Genomic DNA, 23,640 nt, shown 5'->3' on the forward strand with positions numbered 1-23,640 from the left:
TAGCCTTGACAACACCTCCACTAGCCTTGACAACACCTCCTCTAGCCTTGACAACAAGTCCTCTGACATTGTTCGTGACTCTTACAATAAAACTAGAATTAAAACCCTTCTTTACATTTTAGTCATTTAGCAGACGCTCTTATCCAGAGTGACTTACAGTAGTGAATGCATACATTTCTTAAAACTTTTTTCTTTTTCGTACTGGCCCCCCGTGGGAATCGAACCCACAACCCTGGCGTTCCAAACACCATGCTCTACCAACTGAGCCACACGGGACCTTCTTGGTCCCAGTCCAAGTGAAACATGGATTTCATGGCATTGACCTTTAGCAGTGTGTTACCAGGCACCTCGGAGGCCAAACTATTTCACTCATAAACTATTTCTCTCTCTCCTTCTCTGTCTGGGATACCTCTGCAGGAGTAGCTGAATGATGTCATAGACTAAGGAAAGCCTGAAAGTCATCCAAACTACCATTTCCAGACATGGGCTACGGCCTGGGGCCCTGGGCACATGATGTACTACACTTAAGACATCATAGACCTGAATAAGAGAACACATGTGAGAAACAGCCTACTCACACTGAGACAGCTGAGCTTCATTAAAACATTAATTTACTGCATCTAGCTGTCTCCTATGGTCAAATACAATGCATTCGGAAAGTATTCTGACCCGTGACTTTTTCCACGTTTTGTTACGTTACAGCCTTATTTTAAAGTTGATTAAGTTGTGTTTTTCACTCATCAATCGACACACAATACCCCATAATGACGAAGCAAAAACAGGTTTTTAAACATTTTTGCAAACGTATTCAAATAAAAACCGGAAATTTCCCATATTCAGAGCAGCCTGAAATCTTCTTGGGTATGACGATACAAGCTTGGCACACCTGTATTTGTGGAGTTTCTCCCATTCTTCTCTGCAGAACCTCTCAAGCTCTGTCAGGTTGGAAGGGGAGTATCGCTACAAAGCTATTTTCAGATCTCTCCAGAGATGTTCCACTCAAGGACATTCAGAGACTTGTCCCGAAGCCATTCCTGCGTTGTCTTAGCTGTGTACTTAGGGTCGTTGTCCTAGCCTGATTCCAGTTCCATATAAACTTTTACAGAACTAGCCTTATTCCAGTTCCATAGAAACCAATACAGGACTAGCCTGATTGCAGTCCATATATGCCATTACAGGACTAGCCTTATTCCAGTCCATATATGCCATTACAGGACTAGCCTGATTCCAGTCCATATATGCCATTACAGGACTAGCCTGATTCCAGTCCATATATGCCATTACAGGACTAGCCTGATTCCAGTTCCATAGAAACCATTACAGGACTAGCCTGATTCCAGTTCCATAGAAACCATTACAGGACTAGCCTGATTCCAGTTCCATAGAAACCATTACAGGACTAGCCTGATTCCAGTCCATATATGCCATTACAGGACTAGCCTGATTCCAGTTCCATAGAAACCATTACAGGACTAGCCTGATTCCAGTTCCATAGAAACCATTACAGGACTAGCCTGATTCCAGTTCCATAGAAACCATTACAGGACTAGCCTGATTCCAGTTCCATAGAAACCATTACAGGACTAGCCTGATTCAGTTACCTCAATCAATGCCTAACTATCAAATTAAACTAGCTAAATAAATCATGGAATTGTGTGATGTAATTTCAGGTCGAGAGACAACTGTTTGTTTCTTCGTGGTTCTCGCTTTGAGTAGAAGTTGATTTAATGCCCTCAGCTTTTGTTTCCTCTCTTTTTTTTTATAATCCTTGTTCCATAGTACACGATAGTTTTATCAATTTATCATCTTATATCAGTTTCTAAAAGTTGTAGCTTCCGTCGTCCTGATCTAGCTTAACTTTTGGGCTCCCGAGTGGTGCTGCGGTCTAGGGCACAGCATCTCAGTGCTAGTGTCACTTCCTGACCAGTAAAGGGGTTATTTGTTTTTGTAGTTTGGTCAGGACGTGGCAGGGGGTGTTTGTTTAGTGTGTTTCGGGGTTTGTTGGGTAATGTTCTATGTTAGTCTATTTCTATGTCTGTGTCTAGTCATTCTATTTCTATGCTTAGTTTATTGGGTTGACCTTCAATTGGAGGCAGCTGTTCCTCGTTGCCTCTAATTGAAGATCCTATTTAATAGGGGTGTGTTTTCATTGGGATTTGTGGATAGTTGTTTCTCTGTATAGTCATTTTGTCCTTACGAGGCTTGTTTTTTTCGTCGTTGTTTTGTTAATTTGTGTTCACGTCTTTTTCCCTAAATAAAAAGGAAGATGAGCATACACATTCCCGCTGCATTTTGGTCCACTCCTTACGACGAACGCTAGAGGCATCACTACAGCTGTTTCACAACCGACTGTGATTGGGAGTCCTATAGGGCGGCGCATAATCGGGTTAGAGTTTGGCCCGGGGTAGGCCGTCATTGTAAACAAGAATTTGTTCTTAACTAAGTAAAGGTTAAATCAAATTAAATGAACTGTGTGTGGTTCCCACCAGTTTGATTTCATTTTGATTGAACAATTTTTTTTTTTGTGATTTCTGAAGAAAAAAAAGTGTTTCTCACAGTTGTCATTGAAATACTATTTCCTTTTTCCAGCCATTCGAGTCAGAACTGTTAGAAGAACTGAGGAGAGAAGAGAATGACAGTTAACCACACAGGCATCATGTTTTTCAATCACTATGGGGAGGGAGGAAGGGGACAGGGAGGAGGGGTAGGAGTAGGCTACTTACTTTAGAGCTGTAGGGGGTTTGTCAAACACAGCTGTATTTGTTCAATCACACTTTCACACCAAGCTTCTCTCTCGCATAATTCAATTAAATTTGAAGGGGCTCTATTTGCATGGGAAATATGTGCTTACATTGCCAAAACATCACAAACAAAAGTTTCAAATGAATAGAGACATTTCAAATGTTATATTATTGGCTATAATGGTGTGCAAATAGTTAAAGTACAAAAGGGAAAATAAATAAACATAAATATTTACAGTGTTATTTGTTCTTCACTGGTTGCCCTTTTTGTGTGGCAACAGGTCACAAATCTTGCAGCTGTGATGGCACACTGGTATTTCACCCAGTAGATATGGGAGTTCATCAAAATTTGATTTGTTTTCCAGTTCTTTGTGAGCCTGTGTAATCTGAGAGAAATATGTGTCTCTAATCTCTCTCTCTCTCTCTGTATCTCTCTCTCAATTCAAGGGGCTTTATTGACATGGGAAACATATGTTAACGTTGCCAAAGCTAGTGAAGTAGATAATAAACAAAAGTGAAATAAACAATAAAATATGAACAGTAAACATTACACTCAGAGAAGTTCCAAAAGTATAAAGACATTTCAAAATGTCAAATTATGTATATATACAGTCTCTCTCTCTCTTTCTCTCTCTAACTTTCTCTAACTCTCTCTAACTTTCTCTAACTCTCTCTAACTCTCTCTATCTCTCTCTAACTGTCTGTTAGGCCAACATCCAACACTACTGGAAGAAGTAGCCAAGTGGTTACAGTTGCAATTAAGGAACCACACCTTTAGCTTTCTGTTCTCTCTCTGAATAACAGTATTTATTCTAGCAATCCCTGGGGGCTTAACCAACTGTTGCCTCACTCTCACCCAGCTCTCTCTCTCTCTCTCTCCCTCAAAGTTTGGCTGAAGGATTTACTTTTTTTTTTAAATGGACTTCTATTATCGCGAGAGGAGAGCCAGTAAGCTGTCGACCCCAAGGTGGGCGTCCTGACCACTGGCGCACAGCAAACAGGCGGAGGAGAAGCGACGGATCGGTCAGTCCCCTAACCCCGCTCTGCAACAAGGGACTGCCTGAAAACCCACCAAAAGACATGGAGTATGTGAAGTTTGGTGTTTTATTATGGTTTTCCTGGGCACAGTTTATTTCCAATGCCCACTCAGCCGACAGCAGTCAACAGCCATTTCCAACAGGTAAGCTGCTTTAGGCTATTATTTAAACTCTTCTGGTCCTATAGCCAACACGTTTCTTTTTTACATAACACTGAATTGAAGTCGTTTTGTCTTGTTTTTGACACTTTCTCTACTTATTAATAGTTTATCTCCTAATAAATGTGCTTATTTTCTAAAATGTTACTTTATTATCTTGCTATTGTGAACGATGTCTATCCACTGATCTGTGATCAATGTTAAGAGATGTAGTATTCAGAAAATACATCACGTAACGCGAGGAAGCGCAGGTTCACCGTAACAGCGCTTGGTGTGGGACAATTACACGTCTGCTGTGTTCGCGAAGTGGAACATGCTGATGTCAAAATTACACGATAGGACTTTCTCTCAAAGGGAAAATAAACGTCCGTTTCTCTGCAGTTTCTCACATTTTCATCCTTAATTAATGTTCTGGTTTAATTTATAGTGGAGCGGCACATTTGTTTTCGAATCCAAATCCAAATAATAATTGTAATCTATAGTAAGATGTAGAAAGTTACACTTTTACCAGTCTTCTGTAGAAGTATTCTCTAGTTACCAACAAACTTTTAAACTTTCCGCATACATGTATTAGTTTGAGTGTGTTTTCTCATGAGCTTGTCTATCTTGAATTAATCTGTAGACTCACGAGTTTGCTATAATGCTGTGCTGCCAACTGAATGAGAAGGCCTCCTTGTTGGAATTATTACAATAGTACCAATTCAACTGAATCCTCTCTGTATGTGTGCGCACCACAGCCTTCTGCCTAGAGGTCTGGACCCTTATGGCACAGGTGATAGTGTATTTTACATTTGCCCTTCCACCGCAGTAATTACTGGTTCAATCCCTACTCCAGCTGCCCCAGCCCTATTCTCGTCCACCAGCCGGGTAGCAATTGAGGCTGAGGACCAGGACGCCAGCCCTGATACCATCCTCCCATCGCTCCATCCTAATCGTTTGATCATATAGCATCATAGCAGGCTACGCTAAGTGGCCTCACAATAAACCAGTCAAAAACTCCATAATAAAACAATTCTACAGAGAGGGCGTGCTAAATCACTTTCTTAGCACGGCTGTGCTGCGGTACGAGGCGGCTGTATGGAGGGGGCTGTGCTGCGGTACGAGGGGGCTGTGCTGCGGTACGAGGCGGCTGTACGGAGGGGGCTGTGCTGCGGTACGAGGCGGCTGTACGGTGGGGGCTGTGCTGTGTACGGAGGGGGCTGTACGGAGGGGGCTGTGCTGTGGTACGGAGGGGGCTGTGCTGTGGTACGGAGGGGGCTGGCTGTGCTGCGGTACATGGGGGCTGTGCTGCGGTACGGAGACGGCTGGCTGTGCTGCGGTACGAGGCGGCTGTGCTGTGGTACGAGGCGGCTGTGCTGCGGTACGCGGCGGCTGTACGGAGACGGCTGGCTGTGCTGCGGTACGGAGGGGGCTGTGCTGCGGTACGGAGGGGGCTGGCTGTGCTGCGGTACATGGGGGCTGTGCTGCGGTACGGAGACGGCTGGCTGTGCTGCGGTACGAGGCGGCTGTGCTGCGGTACGAGGCGGCTGTGCTGCGGTACGAGGCGGCTGTACGGAGACGGCTGGCTGTGCTGCGGTACGGAGACGGCTGTGCTGCGGTACGGAGGGGGGCTGTGCTGCGGTACGAGGCGGCTGGCTGTGCTGCGGTACGGAGACGGCTGTGCTGCGGTACGAGGCGGCTGTGCTGCGATACGAGGCGGCTGGCTGTGCTGCAGTACGGGACAGAACAAAGTACCGTAGATTAGCACAGCCGTGCTAATAAAAAAAACGTCATTTTACACAACCTCGAGTGTTCAATTGCTTTTCTACAACGGGTTACCAATTAAATAAAAAACATTATTTTGATCAATGTACGCATAGGCTACTATTTCATCCCTCAACGAAAATATAAGCCAAGAAGTCCCGACACATCTATGGTTGCTAGCCAGGCCGGCTGGCCGTTCATCCGATCGGTCAGGTTGCCAAAATCGTGACCCAGTCGCGAAGTATTTGTTGTTCTATGTCGTTCGTTCTAAATGTTCCATCTCTTATCTCTCGCTAGCTAGCCAACTACGACTAACGCGGTCAAGTCAAAACCGTTGCAGCTAGAATAACAGCCAAGTAGCTTCATTTCATTTAGTTTGACCATTTTTTTCTGTCGATATTTCTTTGTGTATATCCATAATTTTTTTTTTTAAATAATGCAGATTAATTTGAACTGAGTGAGAGAAAAGATGTCCGTCTCGTCCTGCCACGTTAATTGTCAATAGGACAGTGAAGCAAGGGGGAAATAATATCTAAATGGTTTTTACAGTAGAGATCCAAGTTAATTTGTTGACTTGCTGCTGGTCCAGATGGGACGCTGGATGTTAATTTGTTGACTTGCTGCTGGTCCAGATGGGACGCTGGATGAGCATGAATTTATCAGATGGAAAAAAAAAACAAGATGCCCATTGTTTTTTTTTGCATCATAAGTTTACCTTTCCTAACCAGTTTTTATTTTATTTTTTAGTATCTCAACCAAATCTCAACGCTTGTTTTGACCAACCCGTTTAGAATTAGGCCTAAAAAAAAAACATGGACCCCAGTGAAGTACAACCTGCTACTACATACAGAAGTTAGGACCTCACAGCTCAGCTGTCAGAGTGGGAACTGGGATATATTTAGGTATAGTAGACTAAAGGAAACCTCCCCAGAAGGGTTAGAACTTGATGTACTTCGTCAGTAAACGTGGCACGTGTCACTAAATTGCTCTGTCAATTACTCTGTAATCATTTCAGTAAAACATAACTGCTTAAAGAACACAGGGCTGCTTGTTAAAGCCGCTCAGCCTAGAAACCAACTGTAGCCATACGTGTTGTGAGACTCGGCATCATGACAGCTTTATGTTTAGATGTAAACTAGTGTTACTACTTAACAGTACAGTGGTTGTTGTGAGGTCTGGAGGAAACTACAGCCCCCAGAAGCCCTTTCTCTCTCACTAAGCCATGTATGTCTAGCCCCTCTCCTTCTGCTTATAGTTTAGGGGGAGGTGGGGTGGGGGATAATTACACCCTTGGATAGCCACTTTCACAAACCAGCTACGCTGCAGAACAAAACATCTCTCTGAAAAAGGCTTTCAGTTGGCATATTTCATTACATTGGACATGATGCAATCAGTGTTTTTGGTAGTTAAGTAGCCCAGGGCTTTGGCTCAAAATAATAATGTAATTTTATCGCTGCTATTTCTATATTTCTTCCACCTCTTTCAAAGGAATGGATTAAATCTGTCTGTAGACGCTGTGTGTTACAGGATAAGCATCTAACTGTTCACAAGTCTGGAAACTGAACTGGGCCAGGGAGACACTAAATTAAGTTTTTTTTTCCCACTCTGAAACATTTAACGTTATAATCTCCACATCAAACAGCTTCTGTCACTATTTAAAGATGGCTTTACGAATTAAAAAGCTTTATGAGTCTATATCAACACTGGGCTGCAAACGATGACAAAGCTGAATATGCTCATCTGATATTTTCACTTTCATTGACAAAGAAAGATACTTTTTAGTTTTTATATTGTGAAGGAAGTCCATCTGTCCTCTATATACTCTCTGTCCTCTATATACTCTCTGTCCTCTATATTCTCTCTGTCCTCTATATTCTCTCTGTCCTCTATATTCTCTCTGTCCTCTATATTCTCTCTGTCCTCTATATACTCTCTGTCCTCTATATTCTCTCTGTCCTCTATATTCTCTCTGTCCTCTATATTCTCTCTGTCCTCTATATACTCTCTGTCCTCTATATTCTCTCTGTCCTCTATCTCTGTCCTCTATATTCTCTCTGTCCTCTATATACTCTCTGTCCTCTATATTCTCTCTGTCCTCTATATTCTCTCTGTCCTCTATATACTCTCTGTCCTCTATATACTCTCTGGTCCGCTATATTCTCTCTGTCCTCTATATTCTCTCTGTCGCCTATATTCTCGTCTATCTGTCCTCTATCCTCTGTCCCTCTATAGACTCTTCTCTGTCCTCATATAATACTCTCTGTCCCTTCTATAAACTCGGTCTGCTCCTCTATATTCCTCTGTCCTCTATATACGCCTCTGGTCCTCTATCTCTGTCCTCTTATATCCTCTCCGGTCCTCTATTATACTCTCTGGTCTCTATCTCTGTCCTCTATAGTCTCTCTGTCCTCTATATACTCTTCTGTCGTCTATATTCTCTCTGTCCTCTATATACTCTCCTGTCCTCTAGATACGCCTCTGTCTCTATATACTCGCTGTCCTCTATATACTCTCTGTCCTCTTATATTCTCTCTGTTCCAGCTATAGAACTCTCTGTCCTCTATAACTCTGCTGTCCTCTATCTCTGTCCTCTATATTCTCATCTGTCCTCCTCTATATACTCTCTGTCCTCTATTCTCTCTCTCTGTCCTCTATTATACGTCTCTGCGTCCTCTATATTCTCTTCTGGGTCCCTCCTATATTCCTCTGTCCTCTATATACTCTCTTCCTTCTCTCTGTCCTCTATATATCTCTCTGTCCTCTATCTCTGTCCTCTATATTCTCTCTGTCCTCTATATACTCTCTGTCCTCTATATACTCTCTGTCCTCTATATTCTCTCTGTCCTCTATATACTCTCTGTCCTCTATATTCTCTCTGTCCTCTATATACTCTCTGTCCTCTATATACTCTCTGTCCTCTATATACTCTCTGTCCTCTATATACTCTCTGTCCTCTATCTCTGTCCTCTATATTCTCTCTGTCCTCTATATACTCTCTGTCCTCTATATACTCTCTGTCCTCTATATACTCTCTGTCCTCTATATACTCTCTGTCCTCTATATTCTCTCTGTCCTCTATATTCTCTCTGTCCTCTATATTCTCTCTGTCCTCTATATTCTCTCTGTCCTCTATATTCTCTCTGTCCTCTATATACTCTCTGTCCTCTATATTCTCTCTGTCCTCTATCTCTGTCCTCTATATTCTCTCTGTCCTCTATATACTCTCTGTCCTCTATATTCTCTCTGTCCTCTATATTCTCTCTGTCCTCTATATACTCTCTGTCCTCTATATACTCTCTGTCCTCTATATTCTCTCTGTCCTCTATATTCTCTCTGTCCTCTATATTCTCTCTGTCCTCTATCTCTGTCCTCTATATACTCTCTGTCCTCTATATACTCTCTGTCCTCTATATACTCTCTGTCCTCTATATTCTCTCTGTCCTCTATATACTCTCTGTCCTCTATCGCTGTCCTCTATATACTCTCTGTCCTCTATATACTCTCTGTCCTCTATCTCTGTCCTCTATATTCTCTCTGTCCTCTATATACTCTCTGTCGTCTATATTCTCTCTGTCCTCTATCTCTGTCCTCTATATACTCTCTGTCCTCTATATACTCTCTGTCCTCTATATCCTCTGTCCTCTATATACTCTTCCTTGTCCTCTATATACTCTCTGTCCTCTATATACTCTCTGTCCTCTTATACTCTCTGTCCTCTATATACGCTCGCTGTCCTCTATATACTACTCTCTGTCCTCTATATTCTCTGTCCTCTATATCCTCTGTCCTCTATATTCTCTCTGTCCTCTATATTCTCTCTGTCCTCTATATTCTCTCTAGTCCTCTATATTCTCTCTGTCCTCTATATTCCTCTCTGTCCTCTATCTCTGTCCTCTATATTCTCTCTGTCCTCTATATACTCTCATGGTCCTCTATATACTCTCTGTCCTCGTATATTCTCTCTGTCCTCTATATACTCTCTGTCCTCTATATTCTCTCTGTCCTCTATATACTCTCTGTCCTCTATATACTCTCTGTCCTCTATATACTCTCTGTCCTCTATATACTCTCTGTCCTCTATATACTCTCTGTCCTCTATATTCTCTCTGTCCTCTATATACTCTCTGTCCTCTATATTCTCTCTGTCCTCTATATACTCTCTGTCCTCTATATACTCTCTGTCCTCTATATACTCTCTGTCCTCTATATTCTCTCTGTCCTCTATCTCTGTCCTCTATATTCTCTCTGTCCTCTATATACTCTCTGTCCTCTATATACTCTCTGTCCTCTATATACTCTCTGTCCTCTATATACTCTCTGTCCTGTTTGACACTTTCTGATTTAGAGTACAGCATGAACTGGCGTCTGGTGTGTGTGTGTGTGTGTGTGTGTGGACATGTTTAACCGTTTGATTTAGTGATGTAGTGGACTGAATCAGGGTCACACAGAGTGTTTCTTGGTAGTCTTAATTAAACAAATCTACTTTGAAACAAAAGTGTCCACCTCACACACATGGTTCTGAACATTAATCAGGAAGACGCCTGGACCATGTCAGATATAGGGTTGGCAATTATTACATTTTGAGTTTTACATCCCAATATTACACTTTAATATTTAACAAATATAACAAAACAGATTATTTATTTTTTTATAATAGGGAGAGAGGCAGAGAGAGAGATGTGTTTGGGCGTCTTTGTGTTGAAATTCAACCACAGAGTAGATTAAGTTTGCTTTTCTCTTAAACGTTCTCAGCAACGTCGACTGCTAGACCGTAAAGCTTTCAGCTTTTTAAATCTGTGAAAAGCACAAACCTGACCATAATAGGTTGAAATGGAGACGCTTAACTTTAATTGCTGTGAGTTCTGAGTGTGTTAAAAAACATTAATGATTGGACCAGACTATAGCAAACGCTAGCTTCTAGAAACCTCTCTGTGAAAATCCTTCCCATTGGTCAAGATGACGACACAAAGTGGAAGGTTATCCTTAGGGCTGTCTTTCATCACTAAAGTGATATTATAACAGAGTTTGTTTGTAATCTAGTTTTTAACATTCCAGTAAAAGCTGGATGGTGTCACAGTGTAGATGTCTTTGGATCGTCGGGTTTGCAGCTGTCCGGTTTCTGAGCTCGGGCTTTCCTCGACCGTCACACAGGAAGACTGAGAGGCACTCTTTACCGTGTATGTGTCCTAACCGGCACACTATCCCCTATGAGCCCTGGACAACAGTAGTGCACTACGCAGGGTGTCAGTTAGGACGTGACCTCTGGGACATTATGACGACCTTCTGTGAACATTTCACATGGAGAAATAGGAAACTCCACCTTAGATGGCATATACCCATACATTCTATGGTTTATACAGATACCCATAAATTCTATGGTTTATAAAGATACCCATACATTCTATGGTTTATAAAGATACCCATACATTCTATGGTTTATAAAGATACCCATACATTCTATGGTTTATAACGATACCCATACATTCTATGGTATATAAAGATACCCATACATTCTATGGCATATACAGATACCCATACATTCTATGGTTTATAAAGATACCCATACATTCTATGGTATATAAAGATACCCATACATTCTATGGTTTATAAAGATACCCATACATTCTATGGTTTATAAAGATACCCATACATTCTATGGTATATAAAGGCTGGGCTGTAATACCAGATACCCATACATTCTATGGTATATAAAGATACCCATACATTCTATGGTATATAAAGACTGGGCTTTAATACCAGATACCCATACATTATATGGTTTATAAAGACTGGGCTGTAATACCAGATACCCATACATTCTATGGTTTATAAAGATACCCATACATTCTATGGTATATAAAGACTGGGCTGTAATACCAGATACCCATACATTCTATGGTTTATAAAGGCTGAGCTGTAATACCAGATACCCATACATGCTATGGTTTATAAAGACTGAGCTGTAATACCAGATACCCATTCATTCTATGGTATATAAAGACTGGGCTGTAATACCAGTGTCATGACTGTCCTGATCAGGTCAGGATACAGGAGACCACCACCCTACAGATTATCTCCCAAACCCCCAACAGAGGAGGAGAGATCTAGGGGTCTGAAGATGTGGGGGTTTTATGACACCTCATGCCCATAATACAGAGAAATTCCTTTGTCCTAACAATGGAGAACTGGCCTCAGAACCTTAAACATGCAATAAAGGAACTTTGGAACAATGGTTTCCGTCAGCCACAATGGTGGTTATGACGAAAAGTGGAATATTAAAATGTATGTAACTTTTGTATTTGTTTTTAAAGTTAAGAGATGACGTTATTATGAAAACATTGTACCTTTAAGAGTTTTCCCAGTATATGCCTGATGTTTATACATGTACGCTGTTTGGAAAATATCCAAATCAAACAGAATGTTTTTGGCAAAGATGAAATGTGAAGTTAGTGTCTAAATCGGATTTTTAGCCAAATCTAAGCCTTGCCCCTGTACTTGGTCCGCCCAGAGAATCGCCCTAAAGGCTGTTACGCCCACTTCTGACCCGAGGGTATAAGACAGGGAGATTGGAGAATTAACATAGGAGACTAATTGGACCCCAAGCTGCAGCGAAGGTCTAACAAAGTCGACGAACCCCAAAACGAAACACAAGGTTGAAGACAAAGAAATATTTTTCTACACGAGCTACGGACGAGTAGCTGTGTCTAAGCGGTGAATTCAAGCCGAACCACCCAGCCTCCACTCTCGATTGAATCGTGGTATCGACACCATTCGAGCCGAAGCTGTGAGCTCTGAGCTACAGAGCTGTCTGTCCTCAGAAGACCCCTTTCAGATCAAGGGTGAGGATCAGACCACTTAGCCAAGAAGGACACTGACATCGTGAGGACAAACCGGAGAGTTGCGCCGTAGAAGTGCGTCATTTAGAAGCCTAAACGACCCACGCGGAGCTTCCCACCTGAGAACTACAACACGTAATTACATCATTATATTCTGACCCATAAGAGCGGCAGTTCGGGGCAAGGCTAATTTTAAAATAAGCATGGCTGACAAATGAACCCAAATGTATATTTCTCTCGTGTACTTCCTTTCTTTCTCTCTCTTTAAAATCCCCATTTTGGGTAACAAGCGCCATAGTGTGTTGGCCCGTTATACTAAGTCCTAATCAATAGCTAGACTGTGTTTTGTGTATGTGCATTTTTATCATCATTTTAGCTTGCTAGTAAATAAATAATCAACTAAGATTGGTGTGGTAAATTCAGTGGTAAAGCCCGGGTCCGTGCAGATTCCCGGATTATACGACTTTCAGATAATGAGACTGTAGAGGAAACTGATTAATTTAGCGACTGTTGTAATCGATATTCTGATATCCTTTGAGTTAATTTGGGAAATAGAAACTCAATCAAAACAATGTTCCCATGGTGCCCCAGGTTAATGAGTTAATAATTGCTTGATTCATTGCTTAATTCATTTAATCACGTAATTATAAACCGTTAATCATTCGATGAGCAACAGTCGTCACATTAACTAATACAACGTCACGACACCAGATACCCATACATTATATGGTATATAAAGACTGGGCTGTAATACCAGATACCCATACATTATATGTTATATAAAGACTGGGCTGTAATACCAGATACCCATACATTATATGGTATATAAAGACTGGGCTGTAATACCAGATACCCATACATTATATGTTATATAAAGACTGGGCTGTAATACCAGATACCCATACATTATATGGTATATAAAGACTGGGCTGTAATACCAGATACCCATACATTCTATGGTATATAAAGATACCCATACATTCTATTGTATATAAAGACTGGGCTGTAATAGCAGCCTAGTACTGATAAACCTAGCTTGGAGGCCAAGCCTACAGTTGGTCTTCTTGGAACATTGTCACGTGTCACTGCATCCAAGCATCCTTCTCTGTAAACAGATGTGTTTGACCTGTTTTTCTTGTTGGTGTTAGTTGTGTTTGTGGCATTCATCTGTTTACCATCAAATGTCATATGATTATCTAGCTGGCCGTTCCCATGGCACCGTAGCTAACTGGCAAACCCCAACCTTAAATGACAGATGACATCGCATTTCAGTGGTGGTGGCCATGTTTTTTTCCATAGAGGAATGCTTCCTTCTCCCCTTCTTTCCTTCTCCACCTTCCTCCTCCTCCTCCTCCTCCTCCTCTTTCTCTTCCTTCTCTTCTTCCTTCTCCTCTTCCTTCCTTCTCTTCTTCCTTCTCCTCTTTCTCTTCTTCCTCTTCCTCCACTTCTCTTCTTCCTCCTCCTCCTCCTCTTCCTCTTTCTCTCCCCCTCTTCCTCCTCCTCTTCCTCTTCCTTCTCCACTTCCTCTTCCTTCTCCTCTTCTTCCTTCTCCTCTTCCTCCACCTCTCTTCTTCCTCCTCCTCCTCCTCCTCTTCATTCTCTTCCTCTTCCTTCTTCGCTTCCTCCTCCTCCTCTTCATCTTATTTTTTATCGTCCTCCTTCTCCACTTCCACTTCCTTTTCCTCTTCCTCCTCTTCCTCCTCTTCTTCTTCCTTCTCCTCCTCCTCTTCCTCCTCTTCTTCCTATTACTCTTCTCATCTTCCTCGTCTTCCATTTCCTTCTCTTCCTCCTCTTCCCATTCCTTCTCCCTTTCTCCTGTACATAGTTTCTAGTCCCTTAGTGTCTCTCCTCCTCTCATTCCCCTGTCCTCCTTCTCCTATTTCTCCTCTCGTCCCCCTGTCCTTCGTCTCTCCTCCTCTCCTCCTCTCGTCCCCCTGTCTTTCTCCTCCTCCTATTTCTCCTCTCCTCCTCTCCAAACACACCAAGACAGTCGTGAAGAAGGCACGACAACGCCTCTTTCCCCTCAGGAGGCTGAAAATATTTTGGCATGTGTCCTCAGATCCTCAAAGTTCTAAAGCTGCCCCGCCATCACAGGTTGGTACGGCAACTGTTTGGCCTCCGACCGCAAGGCGCTGCAATGAGTAGTAGAGGTCTTCATGGATTCACCTGAACTGAAATACCGGAGACTACCGAGACCACTGGAGACTACCGGAGACTACCAAGACTACTGGAGACTACCGAGACTACCGGAGACTACTGGAGACTACCGAGACTACTGGAGACTACCGGAGACTACTGGAGACTACCGGAGACTACCAAGACTACTGGAGACTACCGAGACTACCGGAGACTACCGGAGACTACCGAGACTACTGGAGACTACCGGAGACTACTGGAGACTACCGGAGACTACCGGAGACTACTGAGACTACTGGAGACTACTGGATATTACTGGAGACTACCAGAGACTACCGAGACTACCGGAGACTACTGGAGATTACTGGAGACTACCGGAAACTACTGGAGACTACCGAGACTACCGGAGACTACTGAGACAACTGGAGACTACCGGAGAATACCGAGACTACCTAGACTACTGGAGACTACCGGAGACTACTTGAGACTACCGGAGACTACTGGAGACTACCGAGACTACCGGAGACTACTGGAGACTACTGGAGACTACAGAGACTCCTGGAGACTACCGGAGACTACCGAGACTACTGAGACTACCTAGACTACTGGAGACTACCGGAGACTACCGGAGACTACCGGAGACTACCAAGACTACCGGAAGCTACCGGAGACTACTGGAGACTACTGGAGACTACCGAGACTACTGGAGACTACTGGAGACTACCGAGACTACTGGAGACTACCAAGAATACTGGAGACTACTGGAGACTACTGGAGACTACTGGAGACTACCGAGACTACTGGAGACTACCGAGACTACTGGAGACTACCGAGTCTACTACTACCCGAGCCAGTCTAGATCCAGAATTCGAAATAATGTCTGTGTCTGATCTGATACCATTGACTCGGTGTAATTTTAACTAACTGTCTATCTTTCCTGTTGCATAACTAAAGGTTAAATAAAGTAAATATATTTACATACTGTAGCTACCTCAGTTCCCTCTCCGCTGCACATCGACTCAGTACTGGGTTCCCTGTATATAGCCATGGTACTGGGTTCCCTGTATATAGCCATGGTACTGGGTTCCCTGTATATAGCCATGGTATTGGGTTCCCTGTATATAGCCATGGTACTGGGTTCCCTGTATATAGCCATGGTACTGGGTTCCCTGTATATAGCCATGGTACTGGGTTCCCTGTATATAGCCATGGTACTGGGTTCCCTGTATATAGCCATGGTACTGGGTTCCCTGTATATAGCCATGGTACTGGGTTCCCTGTATATAGCCATGGTACTGGGTTCCCTGTATATAGCCATGGTATTGGGTTCCCTGTATATAGCCATGGTACTGGGCTCCCTGTATATAGCCATGGTACTGGGTTCCCTGTATATAGCCATGGTACTGGGTTCCCTGTATATAGCCATGGTACTGGGTTCCCTGTATATAGCCATGGTACTGGGTTCCCTGTATATAGCCATGGTACTGGGTTCCCTGTATATAGCCATGGTGTTTTACATATCATTTTTATGTTATTCACTCTGTATTTATTCTTTGTGTCACTATTAAAAAAAATGTTATTACATTTTTTTATATCTTGCCTTTTAACTCTGAATCGTTGGAAAAGGACCATTTCCCTGTTAGTCTACACCTGTTTTGTAGGAAGCATGTAACAAATCACATTTTATTTGAGTGAAGGCAAATGAGGAGGGAGTAGCTGTGTAACTCTAGCAGATTAGTACCATATATTTCATTGGATGATCTCTTAAACGGCAACGTGAAACGTCTATTCTGTAACACCTCTAGCATCTCTTCTAGCCTGCAATAACACTCATCTGTAGCACCAAAATACACTGTATGGTGACAGAGAGAGACTATGGAGAGAGCTAAACCGTGAACTGACCACTAGGTGAAGGACTCTCCATTACTGGTCCTGGTGAAGTATGTTATCAATGACAAGAATGGAGAAAATAACCCAGGTAGCACACAACGTTCTGAGAACAATGTGTTTCTCAGAGCTTGGTGAGAGTGTGGTTGTCCTATGGTTATTTTGAATTAAAACCTTCCCAAAACTTGATTGGCTATGGAACATTCTCAGGATGTTTTAAGGAACTTGACAAAAAAAAAAGAAAAAAAAAACATACTTTTCTTGGTATTTTATTACTTTAACAGAAGGTTTTCCTAAAAGTAAAAACATGTTACATTTAATTGGTTTGACTTTGGGTATGTTCTAAAATGTTCTAAAATTCTTCCAAGAATGTTTAAGAAAGAACGTTCTTCTGTGGGAACTTCAGTACTTTAGCAAAACGTAGCATCATACGTGGATGATTGCTGTATTTTGAAAGTTACAATATCTTGCAAACTTGATTGCTGACTTGCAAAAACATTTTTGGGACTATGTCAACAATGGACTATATCTTTTATTTTTTTGGGGGGGTGGAGTTTTCCTTTTATACATTAATCGGAGGCTTTCGCGGTTACAGAAGTCATCAGAAGTAACTCTGTTAGTATCAATGGTGACATAATAGTTAATAGAGGAAATAACTGGGCCAGGGTTTAAATGCACATTACCAGAAACCACCAGTAACGAGATAGGCTGACTGTAATCATCTCTGGCTGCTGTGCACATGAGAGGGAATTCATGATAGGCTTGATGGAAAGCATTTGGAAAAACTGTTTCATTAGCAAACATAAGGGTAATGTAGAGGCAGCCCTAGAAACAGAGTAACCATGAATGATGAAAATAACATCCCAAGATGAGGAGACGCATCAATGTTTCACCCCGGGGGAGGGAGACTAGCCCGAGAAGTGGGTTGGGGATGTAAAAGGTGGCATATGACGGACATAACAAGAGGATGTGCACAGATAGCTCTCCTGGGACTCACTGGTAGAACGAGGGTAAACAGGAGATGTAGTCCTGCTGCCAAGGTATTCCAAGCCGGGGGATCAGGGTCGAGAAAGGCCCCGATTAGACACAGAAGAACAGTACAGCTGGACCACCCTGACTCAGCAGAGAAACTTCTTGGAGACACCAGGAATCTGAGGCACTTGGCAGCAGAGAGTCAGAATCCGTGTGGAAACACTGAGGCCCAGGGGAGCTGGACCGTCGTGAACGCTCAGCGGAGAAGCATCAAGGAATCCACCAAGAGACATGCAATGTCAGTTTCCAGAGGGACAGATTAGCTGAGACACTGTAGGCTGGCAGGTGAACCAAAGTAGGGGAGACGGGCAAAAAGCTACATTGTTTGTAAAGATAATTTAGTATAGCCTAGATGTTAAGCTGGACTTTAATGGGTAGGCTCCAAATAGCAATTTGTAAATAAGACACAGGTAGGCTATAGACTGTAGATCAACTAAAGGAAAGCGCATGGGGAAAACACCAAACACCTACGAGGACAGGTCATCACGCAAGTTTACGCCATCTTGTATTAGCTTAATTTCCATGTGTCCTATCTCTGTCTATCTGTGTCCTATCTCTGTCAATCTGTGCTTGGAGTTTAAAAACAGTTAACCCAAAATAATCTAGCAGTGTTATTAAAAGTCTTCTTGAAACATTCAGTACAAGTTTTAAGGAAGTTATTCAAAAACCTCAAAATAATCGTTAATAAAACCTCAGAGGGAAAAGATTCAAGGATCCAGAGGGAAAAGATTCAAGGAACCAGAGGGAAATTATTCAAGAAACCAGAGGGAAAAGATTCAAGGAACCAGAGGGAAAAGATTCAAGGAACCAGAGGGAAAAGATTCAAGGAACCAGAGGGAAAAGATTCAAGGAACCAGAGGGAAAAGATTCAAGGAACCAGAAGGAAATTATTCAAGGAACCAGAGGGAAAAGATTCAAGGAACCAGAGGGAAAAGATTCAAGGAACCAGAGGGAAAAGATTCAAGGAACCAGAGGGAAAAGATTCAAGGAACCAGAGGGAAAAGATTCAAGGAACCAGAGGAAAATTATTCAAGGAACCAGAGGGAAAACGTTCAAGGAACCAGAGGGAAAACGTTCAAGGAAGCAGAGGGAAACCAAATAAGCAGTGAAGGCTCTTTCACTGAGGCAACTGAGTGATGTGGAGCGAAAACAACTCTCGAAGTTGACAAGTAGCCACGGTTTAGTTTACAGGCCTACAGCGGTTGTTCCATTAACTAATGGCATCACAATGACTCATTTATGAAGTGTGGTGATTGCCTTTGAATTTCCCAGTTACATGGATCCCAGCAGGGTTACAATTTCTACCATCAGCGGGGTAAATAATGTCTACCACATACGGACTATCTGACCCACACATTAGGTTTTGTTTCCCTGGTCTCAGCACGGTATTTCCCTTAACTATTAGCCCAACAACTGGTAGACCCGGCGTTGCTACGGTAACACGGGTCTTGTGACCCACACAGGAATAACTACCATAATTGTCATCATTACGCCTGACAGGAATACTACATGGAATCGACCCGTTGGATGTTCCTTCTCTTTTTTTTTCTTTTTTTTTTTCCACCTCGTAATAGTTTTTTTCAGCGTTGGGGGAAAAAAAATGTAATGATTTTGGTTTGGGTCTCGGGCAACTGATGGGTTAGCCTGCAGAAACTTAGCATCTGTCCAGGCTACAACTTTGTAACTGGTGATTTCATGCTGCATGCTACGGTTGAGGTCTTTATGGGTTAGGGACGTCCACAACACAATCCCCCTTCCGTGGTCACAGCCCAGCCTGCCGATGATGTGTTACAAGGTAGTGTGGATTATGGCACATGATGGAAGGAAGCTTTTCCAAGGCCCACTACAAAGAGTGTTCTATTTTTAGTCGTGAACAGCTAAAATCATTTCTGACTAACAAACTCCCAGCATGCAATCCTTCGTTTCCTCTGATTGGTGTGTTCTGACCGAGCCCCAGCCCTCAATGAGATGTTATTACTGGAGCTGTAAGTGGGAACATATGGAGCCTTCACTTACCTACTAGGTACAGACTGACTGACTGGCTGGCTGGCCGACTTGACTGGCTGACCGACTTGACTGACTGGCTGGCTGGCCGACTTGGCTGGCTGACCGACTTGACTGACTGGCTGGCTGGCCGACTTGGCTGGCTGACCGACTTGACTGACTGGCTGACTGGTCTGACTGACCAACTGGTCTGACTGACTGGCTGGCTGACTGGCTGACTGATTGACTGGCTGACTGATTGACTGGTCTGACTGACAGGCTGGCTGACTGGTCTGACTGACAGGCTGGCTGACTGGTCTGACTTGCTGGCTGACTGGCTGACTGGTCTGACTGACTGACTGATTGACTGGCTGACTGACCAACAGGTCATGAATGACTGGCTGGCTGGCTGGCCGACTTGGCTGGCTGACCGACTTGGCTGACTGGTCTGACTGACTGACTGATTGACTGGCTGACTGATTGACTGATCTGACTGACCAACAGGTCATGAATGACTGGCTGACTGACTGGTCTGACTGGCTGAATGATTGACTGACTGACTGTCTGACTGGTCTGACTGATTGACTAGTCTGACTGGCTGACTGATTGACTGTTCTGACTGGCTAACTGACTGGTCTGACTGGCTGGCTGTCTGATTGGCTGGCTGTCTGGCTGACTGATTGGCTGTGGCTGACTGACCAACTGGTCTGACTGGCTGGCTGGCTGGCTGACTGACCAACTGGTCTGACTGGCTGGCTGACTGACTGATTGGCTGACTGGCTGGCTGGCTGGCTGGCTGGCTGGCTGACTGACTAGCTGGCTGGCTGACTGACCAACTGGTCTGACTGGCTGGCTGGCTGACTGACCAACTGGTCTGACTGGCTGGCTGGCTGACTGATTGGCTGACTGGCTGGCTGGCTGACTGACTGGCTGGCTGGCTGACTGATTGGCTGACTGGCTGGCTGGCTGGCTGGCTGACTGACTGGCTATCTGGCTGACTGGCTTACTGACCAACTGGTCTGACTGGCTGGCTGGCTGGCTGGCTGGCTGGCTGGCTGACTGGCTGGCTGGCTGACTGATTGGCTGACTGGCTGGCTGACTGGCTGACTGGTCTGACTGACTGACTCGTCTGACTTCCCCCAAAATTGACCCCCCAAAAATATGTGACCAAAGGTATGTGGACACCTGCTCGTAGGACATCTCATTCCAAAATCATGGGCATTAATATAGAGTTGGTCCCCCCTTTGCTGCTATAACAGCCTCCCCTCTTCTGGGAAGGCTTTCCACTAGATTTTGGTACATTGCTGCGGGGACTTGCTCCACAAGAGTGTTAGTGAGGTCGGGCACTGATGTTGGCCGATTAGGCCTGGCTCGCAGTCGGTGTTCCAATTCATCCCAAAGGTGTTCGATGGGGTTGAGGTCAGGGCTCTGTGCAGGCCAGTCAAGTTCTTCCACATCGATCTGTGTATGAACCTCGCTTTGTGCATGGTAGCATTGTTTTGCTGAAACAGGAAAGGGCCTTCCCCAAACTGTAGTCACAAAGTTAGAAGCGCAGAATCATCTAGAATATCATTGTATGTTGTAGCGTTAAGATTTCCCTTCACTGGAACTAAGGAGCCTGAATTATGAAAAACAGCCCCAGACCATTATTCCTCCTCCACCAAACTTTACAGTTGGCACTATACATTTGGGCAGGTAGTATTCTCCTGGCATCTGCCAAAACCCATATTCGCGGTTTGTTTGTGGCTGCTCGGCCATGGAAAAACCCATATGATATTCATGTTGCTTCCAGAGGCAGTTTGGAACCCGCTAGTGACTGTTACAACTGAAGACAGATCATTTTTACGCACTACGCGTTTCAGCAGTCCCATTCTGTGAGCTTTTGTGGCCTACCACTTCACGGCTGAGATGTTGTTACTCCTAGACGTTTCCAATTCCCAATTATAGCACTTACAGCAGGGTAGAAATTTGCCGAACTGACTTGTTGGAAAGGTGGCATCCTATGACGGTGCCACGTTGAAAGTCACTAAGCTCTTCAGTAAGGCCATTCTACTGCCAGTATTCGTCTATGGAGATTGCATGTCTGTGTGCTCAGTTTTATACACCGGTCAGCAACGGGTGTGGCTGAAATAGCCGAATCCAGGAATTTAGAAGGGGTGTCCAAATACTTTTGTATATATTTTGTCTATGTACAGTATACATATACAGTTGAAGTCGGAAGTTTACATACCCTTAGGTTGGAGTCATTAAAACTCATTTTTCAACCACTCTACACATGTCTTGTTAACAAACTATAGTTTTGGCAAGTCGGTTAGGACATCTACTTTGTGCTTGACACAAGTTATTTTTCCAAGAATTGTTTACAGACAGATTATTTCACTTATAATTCACTGTATCACAATTCCAATGGGTCAGAAGTTTACATACACTAAGTTGACTGTGCCTTTAAACAGCTTGGAAAATTCCAGAAAATTATGTCATGGCTTTAAAAGCTTCTTGCTAATTGACATTATTTGAGTCAACTGGAGGTGTACCTGTGGATGTATTTCAAGGCCTACCTTCAAACTCAGTGCATCTTTGTATGTAACTGTATTTCACCTTCCCCCTATACATATCTACCTCCATCACTCCAGTATCCCTGTCCTCCTTCCCCCTATACATATCTACCTCCATCACTCCAGTATCCCTGTCCCCTTCCCCCTATACATATCTACCTCCATCACTCCAGTATCCCTGTCTCCTTCCCCCTATACATATCTACCTCCATCACTCCAGTATCCCTGTCCCCTTCCCCCTATACATATCTACCTCCATCACTTCCAGTATCCCTGTCTCCTTCCCCCTATACATATCTACCTCCATCACTCCAGTATCCCTGTCTCCTTCCCCCTATACATATCTACCTCCATCACTCCAGTATTCCTGTCCCCTATACATATCTACCTCCATCACTCCAGTATCCCTGTCTCCTTCCCCCTATACATATCTACCTCCATCACTCCAGTATCCCTGTCCCTTCCCCTAACATATCTACCTCCATCACTCCGATCCCTGTCCCTCCTCCCCCTATACTTATCTACCTCCATCACTCCAGTATCCCTGTCCCTTCCCCCTATACATCTACCTCCATCACTCCAGTATCCCGTTCCCCCTATACATATCTACCTCCATACTCCAGTATCCCTGTCCCCTTCCCCCTATACATATCTACCTCCATCACTCCAGTATCCCCCTATACATATCTACCTCCATCACTCCAGTATCCCTGTCCCTTCCCCCTATACATATCTACTCCATCACTCCGTATCCCTGTCCCCTATACATATCTACCTCCATCACTCCAGTATCCCTGTCTCCTTCCCCCTATACATATCTACCTCCATCACTCCAGTATCCCTGTCCCCTTCCCCCTATACATATCTACCTCCATCACTCCAGTATCCCTGTCTCCTTCCCCCTATACATATCTACCTCCATCACTCCATCCTATCCCCTGTCCCCCCCCACACCCCCCTATCTATCCCTCCTCCTCCCCCCCATATCCTCACCCACCTGTCCCCCCCCCCCTATACCATATACCTCCATCACTCCAGTATCCCTGTCTCCTTCCCCCTATACATATCTACCTCCATCACTCCAGTATCCCTGTCTCCTTCCCCCTATACATATCTACCTCCATCACTCCAGTATCCCTGTCCCCTATACCTATCTACTCCATCACTCCAGTATCCTGTCTTCTCCCCCTATACATATCTATCCATCACTCCAGTATCCCTGTCCCCTTCCCTATACTTATCTACCTCCATCACTCCAGTATCCCTGTCCCCTTCCCCCTATATATCTACCTCCATCACTCCAGTATCCCTGTCTCCTTCCCCCTATACATATTACCTCCATCACTCCAGTATCCCTGTCCCCTTCCCCTATACATATCTACCCTCCATCACTCAGTATCCCTGTCCCCCTTCCCCCTATAAATATCTACCTCCATCACTCCAGTATCCCCTGTCCCCTTCCCCCTATACATATCTACCTCCATCACTCCAGTATCCCTGTTCCCTACCCCTATTACATATCTACCTCCATC

General features: G+C 43.8%; 1 protein-coding gene and 1 non-coding gene across 2 annotated transcripts in view; one reads left to right on the forward strand and one right to left on the reverse strand.

The window, feature by feature from the left end:
• Window positions 1–203: 203 nt before the first annotated feature.
• On the reverse strand, window positions 204–276 carry trnap-ugg (transfer RNA proline (anticodon UGG)). Its single transcript has one exon. It is a non-coding gene; the product is annotated as a tRNA-Pro (tRNA).
• A 3,399-nt stretch (window positions 277–3,675) lies between these two features.
• Window positions 3,676–23,640, forward strand: part of LOC115148992 (procollagen-lysine,2-oxoglutarate 5-dioxygenase 2) — a 37,434-nt gene continuing 17,469 nt past the window's right edge. Inside the window, exon 1 of the mRNA XM_029691392.1 lies at window positions 3,676–3,921. Coding sequence (XP_029547252.1) covers window positions 3,822–3,921 — 100 coding nt within the window. The 5' untranslated portion in view covers window positions 3,676–3,821. The remainder of the gene's footprint in view (window positions 3,922–23,640) is intronic.

This window comes from Salmo trutta, chromosome 2 (assembly GCF_901001165.1).
Source record: "Salmo trutta chromosome 2, fSalTru1.1, whole genome shotgun sequence".
In the NCBI taxonomy this organism is placed as follows: domain Eukaryota; kingdom Metazoa; phylum Chordata; class Actinopteri; order Salmoniformes; family Salmonidae; genus Salmo; species Salmo trutta.